This window comes from Salmo trutta, chromosome 16 (genome assembly GCF_901001165.1).
Source record: "Salmo trutta chromosome 16, fSalTru1.1, whole genome shotgun sequence".
Taxonomy (NCBI): Eukaryota; Metazoa; Chordata; class Actinopteri; order Salmoniformes; family Salmonidae; genus Salmo; species Salmo trutta.
This window is the reverse complement of record NC_042972.1, coordinates 18,218,838-18,233,051: the sequence shown is the minus strand read 5'-3', so window position 1 is coordinate 18,233,051 and position 14,214 is coordinate 18,218,838. Positions and strand designations below refer to the sequence as shown.

The following is a 14,214-nucleotide window of genomic DNA, read 5'->3' as shown; positions in this document are numbered from 1 at the left end:
GTGCATGACACAAGTATTTTTCTCAACAATTGTTTACAGACAGATTATTTCACTGTATCACAATTCCAGTGGGTCAGAAGTTTACGTACACTAAGTTGACTGTGCCTTTAAACAGCTTGGAAAATTCCAGAAAATGATGTCATGGCTTTAGAAGTTTCTGGTAGGCTAATTGACATAATTTGAGTCAATTGGAGGTGTACCTGTTGATGTATTTCAAGGCCTAACTTCAAACTCAGTGCCTCTTTCCTTGACATCATGCGAAAATCAAAAGAAATCAGCCAAGAATATAGAAAAAGAATTGTAGACCTCTACATGTCTAGTTCATCCTTGGGAACAATTTCCAAAACGCCTGAAGGTACCACGTTCATCTGTACAAACAATAGTACGCAAGTACAAGCACCATGGACCACGCAGCCGTTATACCGCTCAGGAAGGAGACGCATTCTGTCTCCTAGAGATGAATGTACTTGGTGCGAAAAGTGCAAATCAATCCCAGAACAAAAGCAAAGGACCTTGTAAAGATGCTGGAGGAAACAGGTACGAAAGTATCTATATCCACAGTAAAACAAGTCCTATATCAACATAACCTGAAAGGACGCTCAGCAAGGAAGAAGCCACTGCTCCAAAACGGCCATAAAAAAGCCAGACTACGGTTTGCAATTGCACATGGGGACAAAGAGGGACTGGTGCACTTCACAAAATAGATGGCATCATGAGTTAGGAAAATATTTGTATTTATTTATTTCATCTTTATTTAACCAGGTAGGCTAGTTGAGAACAAGTTCTCATTTACAACTGCGACCTGGCCAAGATGAAGCGAAGCAGTTCGACACATACAACAACACAGAGTTACACATGGAATAAACAAACATACAGTCAATAATACAGTAGAAAAAGTATATATACAGTTAGTGCAAATGAGGTAGGATAAGGGAGGTAAGGCAATAAATAGGCCATGGTGGCGAAGTAATTACAATATAGCAATTAAACACTGGACTGGTAGATGTGCAGAAGATGAATGTGCAAGTAGAGATACTGGGGTGCAAAGGAGCAAGTTAAATAAATAAATACAGTATGGGGATGGGCTATTTACAGATGGGCTATGTACAGGTGCAGTGATCTGTGAGCTGCTCTGACAGCTGGTGCTTAAAGCTAGTGAGGGAGATATGAGTCAACAGCTTCAGTGATTTTTGCAGTTCGTTCCAGTCATTGGCAGCAGAGAACTGGAAGGAAAGGCGGCCAAAGGAAGAATTGGCTTTGGGGTGACCAGTGAGATATACCTGCTGGAGCACGTGCTACGGGTGGGTGCTGCTATGGTGACCAGTGAGCTGAGATAAGGCGGGGCTTTACCTAGCAGAGACTTGTAGATGATCGGGAGCCAGTGGGTTTGGCGACGAGTATGAAGCGAGGGCCAGCCAACAAGAGCGTACAGGTCGCAGTGGTGGGTATATGGGGCTTTGGTGACAAAACGGATGGCACTGTGATAGACTGCATCCAATTTGTTGAGTAGAGTGTTGGGGGCTATTTTGTAAATGACATCGCCGAAGTCAAGGATCGGTAGGATGGTCAGTTTTACGAGGGTATGTTTGGCAGCATGAGTGAAGCATGCTTTGTTGCGAAATAGGAAGCCGACTCTAGATTTAATTTTGGATAGGTGATGCTTAATGTGAGTCTTGAAGGAGAGTTTACAGTCTCCTAGGTACTTGTAGTCCACATATTCTAAGTCAGAACCGTCCAGAGTAGTGATGCTGGACGGGCGGGTAGGTGTGGGCAGCGATCTGTTGAAGAGCATGCATTTAGTTTTACTTGCATTTAAAAGCAGTTGGAGGCCACGGAAGGAAGGCATTGAAGCTCATCTGGAGGTTAGTTAACACAGTGTCCAAAGAAGGGCCAGAGGTATACAGAATGGTGTTGTCTGCGTAGAGGTGGATCAGAGAAACACCAGCAGCAAGAGCGACATCATTGATGAATACAGAGAAGAGAGTCGGCCCGAGAATTGAACCCTGTGGCACCCCCATAGAGACTGCCAGAGGTCCGGACAACAGACTCTTCGATTTGACACACTGAACTCTGTCTGAGAAGTAGTTGGTGAACCAGGCGAGGCAGTCATTTGAGAAACCAAGGCTATTGAGTCTGCCGATAAGAATGTGGTGATTGACAGAGTCGAAAGCCTTGGCCAGGTCAATGAATACGGCTGCACAGTAACGTCTCTTATCGATGGCGGTTATGATATCGTTTAGGACCTTCAGCGTGGCTGAGGTGCACCCATGACCAGCTCTGAAAGTAGATTGCATAGCGGAGAAGGTACGGTGGGATTCAAAATGGTTGGTAATCTGTTTGTTAACTTGGCTTTTGAAGACCTTAGAAAGGCAGGGTAGGATAGATATAGGTCTGTAGCAGTTTGGGTTAGAGTGTCTCCCCCTTTGAAGAGGGGGATGACCGCGTCAGCTTTCCAATCTTTGGGAATCTCAGACGATTGAAGCAACATCTCAAGACATCAGTCAGGAAGTTAAAGCTTGGTCGCAAATTGGTCTTCCAAATGGGACAATGAACCCAAGCATACTTCCAAAGTAGTGGCAAAATGTCTTAAGGACAACAAAGTCAACGTATTGGAGTGGCCATCACAAAGCCCTGACCTCAATCTTATAGAAAATCTGTGGGCAGAACTGAAAAAGCATGTGCGAGCAAGAAGGCCTACAAACCTGACTCAGTTACATCAGCTCTGTCAGAGGAATGGGCCAAAATTCACCCAACTTATTGTGGGAAGCTTGTGGAAGGCTACCTGAAATGTTTAACCCAAGTTAAACAATTTAAAGGCAATGCTACCAAATACTAATTGAGTGTATGTAAACTTCTGACCCACTGGGAATGTGATGAAAGAAATAAAAGCTGAAATAAATCATTCTCTCTACTATTATTCTGACATTTCACATTCTAAAAATAAAGTGGTGATCCTAACTGACCTACGACAGGGAATTTGTACTAGGATTAAATGTCAGGAATTGTGAAAAACTGAGTTCAAATGTATTTGGCTAAGGTGTATGTAAACTTCCGACTTCAACTGTATGTATGTATGTATGTATGTATGTATGTATGTATGTATGTATGTATGTATGTATGTATGTATGTATGTATGTATGTATACATACATACATACATACACATTTATTTTTTTTGTGAATTTCGACCAGCCCAGAATTGCCAGACGACCAATCCGCCCATGGCAGCAGTTGACTGACAGCTCAACTGGATCTCTATGCATATACAAATATTGATTTTGCTACAGCAAATACAGTGTCTTATAAGCCTATGTGGGATGGGCATCCTGAAAATGCATGTTGTGATGCATTTTATTTCATCTAATAAATGAAAATCATAGAAGCACAGAGACTGAGGGATACCTTGATGCAGGTAAAAGAGCTTGTTTCACTCTTCACTCCCTTCTGCCTTGTATACTGCGTATGACACATGCATTGCAAACAATCTAATTTTGCGTTGCCAGACTCCCTAATCTCACATTTGCTCTGAAGGGGGAGGGCTGGACCGAGGCTACCAACAATTCAACCCACGCATTTTTTATTCAGTCATTGGAGAAGAATATCCATACACTGTATCTTGGTGTAAGCTTATGACAAAGAAAATATACAGAAGTTTTGCCTCTGGCAATCCTGAGCCAAAAAGGGTCAACTAAAAGGACAGAAATATTCTTTAAATCTACATTAGGGCCTTAGGCTATGTGTTGTCCCAAGGTGGTTGTAGAGGACCTGTTTGGCCAGCAGGTGGTGTGGTTCTCTGGTCCCTGAACTCTGGTCTCCAGCCTCCTGAACCACCTCGGCTCCACCCAGTCTGGGGGCCTACCAAAGAGACAAATGACTCCCTCATACTCTCTCCCCATCGTCCAGCTCTACAAATTAATCCTTTGCACTTCCCTCTCCTCACTCCCTTTCGTGTGTGTCTGTGCACATACCTGGTGTAGTGTCTGTGCACATACCTGGTGTAGTGTCTGTGCACATACCTGGTGTAGTGTCTGTGCACATACCTGGTGTAGTGTGTGTGCGCATCACTGCAGAGCGCCAATGGACTGCAGCATCCCCTCCAGTTTCCCACTCTCATTCAGCTCTGTCACGTCACTGCACCCTCCCACACATTCCTCACCGATTAACCCCCCCCCCCCACACACAGCAAAATATCATTAAGAATCGCAAAAGCAGAACCAGCATTTCTTAGGCCATGTAAAGTTCTTCATGAGATGCGGAATCCTCATAATGTCCATCAACTGGCCAGCATTAACCAAAAATTAGACTTAGGAGGACTATAACAAATCTATCATGTTAGGCATAATACTATACATATTTGTTTGATAATCGCTGCCCTATTCATTGTTGATGGGATATGTAACAGACTGAAATCAATATTTCAAATTACTGTGTAATTATCCATGCGAGCATGACAATTCACTTGAGGACAGGTGAATGTGAAGCTGTGCATGAGCAAAATGTTACCTTCATTACTGATTCAGAATTCAGTGATGACGGCTAGTGAAATGAATATGAATAGTTGAATACATTCACAGGTTATGAACTTCAAGCCAATCAACGTTCATGGATTGCGTTGTCATTGAGATGGCTGATCAAAACACAAACAAAAAAATAAACATGTACAATATTCGTCTGCTTAATGTTGCAACAACAATACAAATGACATTGCAAAAAATTGAGACGTCGAGTTATTACGCTCGTCATGAACTCCGAAAAGCACTTCTCAAAAAGCTTAAATTGAGCGAAATCTATATTTGAACTCGCGCGCAACTGTCTAGATACAAATTTGCATGCAGTATTGCACCCACAACAACAAATTAGTAAGGTATTGAAATACTGGCAAGACTCGAATAAGAAACTCACCGTCCGAGCCGCAGTTATCTCCAAAAAGTAGTCCTGTAAACTGCTCATATCTCTCCGTCCTGTGATGTCAATAAATTCTAAATGCCCAGCTTTGAATGTATACGTTGACAAGACCTCTTTAGCCGTCACGCAATACGATTGTTTTAGAAATATTGTAACTTTGTCTCCCCTAAGTTTAGTTTCCACAAATTCCTGTGCCATTCTGACGTTGGTTGAAAGACAAAAAATAATGGCTTGGAAATGTTATATGAAACGCTCGGGCAAACAATTATCAGTCAACTTCAGTATAACGTTAAAAAAAGAGGTGTGTTTATATAACGAAGATATCCCACTTTTTAAAGCTGCAGCGTGGTATTATTTTTGATGCCCTGTCATTTTTTCGATCCAAGTAGAACACTGAAATAGCAATTTTGTTATCCGATTTTTTTTTATCAGTGTAAAAAAAAAGATAATTCAACCACATCTAATGTAGGCAGCTGCAGTCATAAGGCTTCACAATCCCGACAGATTGATTTACTTCCTATTTACATGTTAGGCGTGTACAGTACCAGTCAAAAGTTTGGACCTACCTACTCATTCAAGGGTTTTTCTTTATTTTACTATTTTCTAAAGTGTAGATATCAAAATCAAAGTTGGCCACCCCTGCTGCCATAAGAAATAATGATTTTTTTTTAAAAGACTACAAAACATTAAGAACAGTTTCCTAATATTGAGTTGCATCCACCCTCCCTTTTGCACTCAGAACACCCTCATTTCGTCAAGGTGTCGAAAGCATTTCACAGGAATGCTGGCCCATGTTGACGCCAACGCTTCCCACAGTTGTGTCAAGTTGGCTGGATGTCCTTTGGGTGATGGACCATTGTTGAAACACATGGGAAACTGTTGTGTGTGAAAAACCCAGCAGCATAGCAGTTCTTGACCCTAACTGGTACACCTGGCACCTACTACCACCATACCCCATTCAAAGGCACTTAAATATTTTGTCTTGCCCATTCACCCTCTGAACAGCACATACACAATCCATGTCTCAATTGTCTCAAGGCTTAAAAATCCTTCTTTAACCCGTCTCCTCCCCTTCATCTACACTGATTGAAAATGATTTAACAAGTGACATCAATAAGGGATCATAGCCTTCACCTGGATTCACCAGGTCATTCTGTCATGGAAAGAGCAGGTGTTCATAATGTTTTTTACACTATATATTTGTTGATAGCGGGTGACTGACTGGGTTTGAACCCACCTCATCTGCACAAGGCTGTGTTAGGGGAACTAACCCAAGTCCTCAGATCTCAGGAAAGGTTGGTTACTCATGAGGGTGGTTCACCAAACTACATCTGCTACAATTCACTCTCTTTTGACCACCTCGGAATCAACTGACTGAATCAAAGTCGCTGCACTAATGTGACTGGCTGGATTTGAACCCAGGTCAGTTGTGTGCCATAAGTCTGCTAGGTCGAAGAGCTAAAGTCTGTAGGCATTTTCTCAGTCTACAATTCTAACCAGGAGACTGACTGTTCATTCCATGACAAGTATATTAAAACAGTATGATTTTTCACACTAATCATGATGAAACAAATGTAAAGTCTCGGCAGCCGAAATGATCAAACATTCCAAAGCATCCAATCACGCTTTCATAACCATGGGTTGCATTCATACGGAACACTTAACCAGGGGTCAAGGCCCATAATCACACAGATGGCATATAACTGAAAAGAAACAGTCTACAATCTTCAATGTAAAGCTAAGTTGACTTTTATTTTACAGATTTAATGCATTTTTCAGGTGGGCAGGTTCAGTACTCCTTCACAATCCATACAGTTCTGAGTGATCTTTCACACCAAAACATTGAGATGTCTTTTAAAACACTTGTTTGCCCTTTACAACTTCTCAGTAAGACTGCTAAACCCCACCCCCCCCCCCCCCCCAAAAAAGTCATCCACTTCTGCTCCCTCAGCCCTCCTTCCTTCCAGCAGTTCTGATGAGTCACTTAACATGGCAGGCTGCTAAGACCCCCATCAAATGAATGTCCTTTGACCAGTCAATTGGCTGATGCTGCAGCTGGGTATTAGCCTGCAGGGTTGCGGAGAGGACAGCCTCTCCCCAAGCCGTCATGAGAACGATTAGCGCCTGGCCACGCTAGCCTCACCCTCATGTGGGTGCTAACAAGCAAGCTAGGTCGTGCAATGTATAAAACAGCCATTGTCAGCCAATCCAGTAGGGTTTGGGAGCTACGGTACGCTTTGATTGGTTAGAATAGAAGTTCAGCTTTCCCCAACTTTAGTACCACCCTTTATAGCTCGGTCCCCCTGCCCACTAAGCTTCTCTTGCTTTCCTTCCATTGAGAGTGAATGGCTTCCAATGTTTCCACACGCAATGCCGCTTCCTAGTGCAAACGCACTGTTAGTAGCAACGCTGCTGCGTTTTCTGAGCCGTCTTTAAAAGGAGGAAGCAGTGAGACGGACTAGACCATGGGAGTTGTGTGTAGCCTAGCATTAAAAATTCAAAAAAGAAAACCGAGCCGTTCACTCAAGTTATTTGAGTGAGGCTCCAACAAAGTCACCATTTTGCTGGGAGTGGACCCTGTACTGTAGTAGTCTGCTGGGACTCATGAGTGTCAAGATGCTTCAGAGAACTCCAAATAAGTATTTTTCATGTCTACAAATCCCTCTAAAGCATGTTGAGCTCATGGTCCTTGCAGAGTTTGACTTTCAAAATGAAATGTAGTAACACTGGAATATAGTTTGAATTGTGACTGAAGAGGGCCTTCCTGTTTCAAAAAGTGACACTACCTCTGCTGCAGAGACCCATCCAACAGAAGCCCCAATCATATTACGACAGTACTATCAGACCTTATATCATACTGTAGCAAGAGTGCATAATGTTCAGTTTCTTACTTACAATTTTGGTTTTGTTCCTCCTCTCTCCCCCCCCCACTTGGAAAGCAGAGAGGAAAAAAGTTCACATTTCATATAAGTACTAGAACGCTACCCCAAAACAGAAATGTCATCTTCCAGGGAACACATTTTATATCCTGTCTCCAGTATCAGTGTCTCATAAATAAAGGCCAAACCAGTATGTAGATATATACCAGAACAGTATTTCATTTTTGGGGGACAAACATTCTAACACAGGTTTGTAAACATAATATTTCCCTTGAGCTCAAGACCTTGTTTATTAATGATATCATGAAATAAAGATGTTGATTTTCATCCTCAATCCATGCATTCATGTCTGTCAAACTAAATCAACATGAGTTGAATTCAAAAACTAAAACAGAAATGCTATTCGCACTTCTTCCATAGTTCTGCTGCACTGACAAAACTGGAATCAAGGAGAAAATAATACATTTGTCTTCGTAATACAGATTTGTCCTCTGGTAGATGCATTAATTTATCAAACAGAACAGCCTGTTTTCCTTTAAATAAACTGGTGAGGCAACGCTCTAGTCCTTCCAGAGATTAGCTACTCTAGAACAGCCCCCCAATTAAGAACACTAACTTTAGCCAGGTTGATCCTGAGTGCTCTGGCTAGTCAAACAAAAAAAAGACTACAGCAGCTTTTTGTCCCCTTTTTCATAAACCTGTTTTCTATCCCACAACGTATTTGTCGGTCAACTTTCCAAATGTCGACAAAACAAAATACGCTAGACAAGGTGGGATCTTTTTGGTTCAATAAAATTAATGATGCGAGAAATGGCGGTTGCCTTTATGCACAAATATTGATATAATAACCATCATGTCAATGTAAACCTGGGAGTCACGCAATCATATCATGTGGTCCTCCCACTACACCTCGGCAAAGCATACAGTTTATGCTACAGATTAAATAAGGTATTTACTTCACAGGGTGGTGAAAGTGCAGTGATGAGCTTGATGCTCTTTCCCAATAAATATTGAGGGTCTTATTCTAGTAACATAATGACCGATGCTTGGCTGCCGTTTGACAAATAAAAATAATAAAATCGCTCTCATGTAGGTAGCCTACTAGCACTGTACCTGCGAGCTGTTGGCTAGAGCGCACATGCCACATTCACTATATAAATGCAACATTTCTCTGACAAAACCATCAGTAGTTGAAAATGCGATGAAAACCAATTTAACTTGTATTTTTTGTGTGCTCTACGTCATCACTTTTATCCGCAACATGTCTAGTGGGAAAATGACGATTTTAGAATATTTGCATTAAAATCAGTCATGAATTAGATGGAAACCTTGCTATTTTCTCACCTCCCCACGTGTCCCCCCCCCCATCTCTTACTCCCCCCATTTTACACATTCACCCACAAACCTCCCCTCTTTGACACACACACTTCATGCTGGTGTGTGTGAGACCTGTAGCCAGGTGCTTGTAATTCCCCCATGTAAACTAACACCTTAAGGCACCCTTTTGCACAGAGAGCAGAAACACTGATGTTGCACAGGGTAGCGCCCCCCTGCTATCAGGGGACGATACTCCTAAATTTAACCCCCCCATGGCCCTTATAACCCATACACACATATTGGTGTTGCGTCTCAATGGTCTAAAGTGGATTCCTCTCCATCTACTTCATCATGAAGGAAGAGGGTGAGGGGAAGATAAGCAACTTCTGACAATTGGGATAATACATGTGATTTTTTTTTTTTAACTAGGCAAGTCAGTTAATAGCAAATTCTTATTTACAATGACGGCTTACACCGGCCAAACCCGGACGACGCTGGGCCAATTGTGCGCCGCCCTATGGGACTCTCAATCACGGCCGGTTGCAATACAGCCTAGATTTGAACCAGGGTGTCTGTATTGACGCCTCTAGCACTGAGATGCAGTGTCTTAGACCGCTGCGCCACTCGGGATCTCCTCGTGTGCAAAATGGCTTCAGAAAGTCAAACACATAAGGCCCATGTTTTTTTGCATTGCTTTCGGAAAATATAAACTTTTTAAACAATAAATCATGTGTGGACCACACACACACATCTGAACAGTCCAAAATAAATACATATCCCTCTTTTTTTTTTTTACTTAAATACAAGTATAATATTTTCTCTGCTTTCAAAAATAAGTTGTATTTTTGGATAAAGTCCTTCATAGGCTAGAAGTGTTAAGTATCCCCCCTACCCCCCACACGCATGTAGATCCCTTCCTCTAGACCAGTGTTGTAGAATTGAAGAGGAGCTTCAGGAGAAACCATTACGAGAAGGGGGGGGGGCAGCAGAGACAGGGGGGTCTGAATAAATAAAAGCCAGTTGGAACCCCCTTGGTCCGCACACCCCTTAAACCACCTTAAAACTGTGTGGTCTTGAAACTGGTGCTCTAGCTCCAGGACTGGGAACTGCGCTGGTCAAAGTCAGCGATGAGGCGCTTGATGTGGGCCAGCTTGTTGTGCAGGTACTCGCAGCGCTGCTTCTCCACCTGGTAGTTTGGGCTGTGCTGCAGGGTGACACATACAAAGAAATTTGACTCCATACTGTTACCTGATATGCAGTGTTTAGAAAGCCATTCATAAAGTTTTTTGGGTGTTGAATTACTGTTACTTGACCGCTCAACGCGCCGACGCCGTGTTTGGTTCATAAAACACAGTGCCTTGAATTGTACAGAATGCTTGTATTTTTTTTGTCTGCCTCCCTGGACAGCTGTAACCAAGCTTAGCAAAGTCAATTAATCATCTAATGTTACTTACGGGCCCTTCCCAACAATGTAGAGAGAAACAAATAAAGAATTACACAAGGAATAAATTGAAAAATAAATAAATACACCATCAACAGAACACATCAGCAGCATACCACCCTGCATCCCACTGCTGGCTTGCATCTGAAGCCAAGCAGGGTCAGTCCTGGTTGGGAGACCAGCTGCTGCTGGAAGCGGTGTTGGAGGGCCAGTAGGGGGCACTCTTCTCTCTGGTCTAAGGATATCCCAATGCCCTCAGGCAGTGAAGGGGACATTGCCCTGCATAGGGTGCAGTCTTTCAGATGGGACATTAAACCGGTGTCCTGGTCATAAAACAATCCCAAGGCACTTGTCAATGACCCTGGGGTCAACACTCATACGATAAGTTCCGAACCTAACCTCATTCCTAATTGGCATATCTCACTTCTCTCCACCTGAGAACGGATGTGTGGTAAGCGTTCTGACAAAAATGGTTGCTGTGCATCACCCAGGTGGATGCTACACATTGGCGGTGGATGAGGGGAGTTTCTCCCTACCATGTAAAGTTACAGAAAAGCACTATATAAATCCAATGAATGATTAGATTTAGCCTTGGTTAGCCCATTTTTAAAGTCATTAAAGGGATATGTCGGGATTTTGGCAATGAAGCCCTTTATCTACTTCCCTAGAGTCTGATACACTTGTGTATACCATTTTTGTGTCTCAATGTCCAGTATGTAGGAAGTTCTAGGTAGTTTCGCAAACATGCAAGTAGATACCCATAGGCTTCTAGAAACTACCTCTAACATCCTTCATACTGGACAGACACAAAAATGGTATGCACGAGTTCATCTGACTCTGGAGAAGTAGATAAAAGGGCCTCACTGCCAAAATATCCCTTTAAAAAGTTAGCTAATGTGGCCAGCGCTAATCACTAGCAAACTAATGCATAATGAGTACTTTAGCTAGCCAGCCAACCCACCCTTTGGCTGTATTTGTATTTATTATGGATCCCCATTAGCTGCTGCCAAGGCACTCTTCCTGGGATCCAGCAAAATTAAGGCAATTATACATTTAAAAAAAATGCCCTCAGGCCTCTACTCTCACATCTATAACACCAAATCTGTGTGTACATTTGTGAATAGTGCGTATGTTATCGTGCGTTTGTATCCATGTGTTGCTTCACAGTCCCCGCTGTTCCATAAGGTGCATTATCTAATTTTTAAATAAAATTTTACTACTGGCACAAGTTACTTGATGTGTAGTAGAGTTCCATGTAGTCATGGCTCTATGTAATACTGTGCGATTTTTGATGTACCGATTCCATGGCACATGGTTTATGAATTGAAACGCAAAACGTCGGATTCAAAACTTCTACATTTAAATTATACAAAATTCTTGCAACCAATAGAAATGTTATTTGGGGGATACAATCTTCCCAGCTCTGCAGATTTTTCTGCGAGGAGGCAGAGTCATTAGATCTTTTATTTTGGTATTGTCCATATGTAGCTTGTTTTTGGTCACAGGTCCAGGAATGGCTGAAGAATTCCAACATTTCTCTAGAACTAACGCTGCAGATAACAATACTGGGTGATTTGAAAAAGTCATAGTCAATCGATCAATAATATAATCATTATTTTAGCAAAAAATGTTTCTTTAACTTAAGGTATAGGGGGCAGTATTTGATTTCGGATGAAAAGCATGCCCAGTGTAAACTGCCTAATACTCGGGCCCAGAGTCAAATATTTGCATATTATTAGTAGATTTGGATAGAAAACACTGAAGCTTCTAAAACTGTTTGAATGATGTCTGTGAGTATAACAAAACTCATATGGCAGGCAAAAACCTGAGAAAAATCCAACCAGGAAGTGGGAAATCTGATGCTTGTAGTCTTTTCAAGTCATTGCCTATCTAACAGTGACTTGGGGTTCATTTTGCACTTCCTAAGGCTTCCACTAGATGTCAATAGTCTTTAGGACCTCGTTTCAGGCTTTTGCAGTGAACAGAGAGCGAACAAGAAGGCCGGGAAGTTGGTGACTCAGAAATGACTTGAGATCAGTGGCGCGCATTCATGTGATGAGGTAGCAGTGTTCCATAACGTTTTTCAACACATTGGAATCGTCCGGTTGGAATATTATTGAAGTTTTATGTTAAAAAAGGCCCTAAAGATTGATGCTACACAACGTTTGACATGTTTCTACGAACGTAAATAGAACTTTGACTTCGTTGTGAAATTTTCAGCGCGCTTCCTACATTTGGAGTAGCTTACTGAACGCGCAAACAACAAGGAGGTATTTGGACATAAATTATGGACTTTATCGAACAAAACAACATTTATTGTGGACCTGGGATCCCTGGAAGTGCCTTCTGATGAAGATCATCAAAGGTAAGTGAATATTTATAATGCTATTTATGATTTTAGATGACTCCAAAATGGCGGGTATCTGTATTGCCTGATGTATTTTTTTGAGCGCCGTACTCAGATTATTGCAAAGTGTGCTTTCCCCGTGAAGCTTTTTTGAAATCTGTCACAGCGGTTGCATTAAGGAGATGTTTATCTATAATTCTTTGAATAACAGTTTAATATTTTATCAACGTTTATGAGTATTTTTGTAAATTGTTGTGCTGATTCACCGGCAGTTTTGGAGGCAAAATATTTTCTGAACATCACACGCCAATGTAAAAATGGGGTTTTCGGATATAAATATGAACTTTATCGAACAAAACATACATGTATTGTGTAACATTCAGTCCTAGGAGTGTCATCTGATGAAGATCGTCAAAGGTTAGTGCTTAATTTTAGCTGTATTTCTGGTTTTTGTGACCCCTCTCCTGCTTGGAAAATGGCTGTGTGGTTTTTCTTGTGTTGGCACTGTCCTAACATAATCTAACTTTATGCTTTCGCCGTAAAGCCTTTTTGAAATCAGACAATGTGGTTGGATTAAGGAGAGGTGCATCTTTAAAATGGTGTGAAATAGTTGTATGTTTGAGAAATCTGAATTATGACATTTTGTTGTTTTGAATTTGCCGCCCTGATATTTCACTGGCTGTGTCCCGCAGGTGGACGTAGCCCATAGAAGTTAATTTACAATCTGTAGTAGCTATGAGAATAGAAAGGTTCAGTACTTTTGTGAAGCATCACATCACAGTTGAAAAATATATGGCAAATAGAAGGTGATGGAAGCAACAATCTATCCGCAATATTAAAGCTGATTCCACCCCTTAAAAATATCAAATAAATACTGTGCGCCTCCCATAGCCTGTTCTGGACTTGGGGACTGTGAAGAGACCTCTGGTGGCATGTCTTGTGGGGCATGGGTGTCCGAGCTGTGTGCCAGTAGTTCAAACAGACAGCTCAGCGCATTAAACATGTCAATACCGCTCACAAATACAAGCAGTGAGGAAGTTAATCTCTCCTCCACTTTGAGCCAGGAGAGATTGACATGCATAGTTGTAATGTTTGCTCTCTGTGTACATCCAAGGGCAAGCCGTGATGCCCTGTTCGGAGCCAAATGCAATTTTCCTAAGTCCCTCTTTGTGGCACCTGACCACACGACTGAACATTATTCATTACAAGATTTAGTTGAGGTTTACTGAATGATTTGTCCCAAATACAATGCTTTTAGTTTTTGAAATATTTAGGACTAACTTATTCTTTGCCACCCATTCTGAAACTAACTGTTAAGTGTTGCTG

General features: G+C 41.8%; 1 protein-coding gene across 2 annotated transcripts in view; it reads right to left on the bottom strand.

The window, feature by feature from the left end:
• Positions 1-9,882: 9,882 nt before the first annotated feature.
• ell2 (elongation factor for RNA polymerase II 2) overlaps positions 9,883-14,214 on the bottom strand; it is a 35,744-nt gene continuing 31,412 nt past the window's right edge. For both annotated transcript variants that reach the window (XM_029693258.1, XM_029693257.1), the window contains one exon: positions 9,883-10,304. In XM_029693258.1, coding sequence (XP_029549118.1) covers positions 10,188-10,304 — 117 coding nt within the window. In that variant the 3' untranslated portion in view covers positions 9,883-10,187. The remainder of the gene's footprint in view (positions 10,305-14,214) is intronic.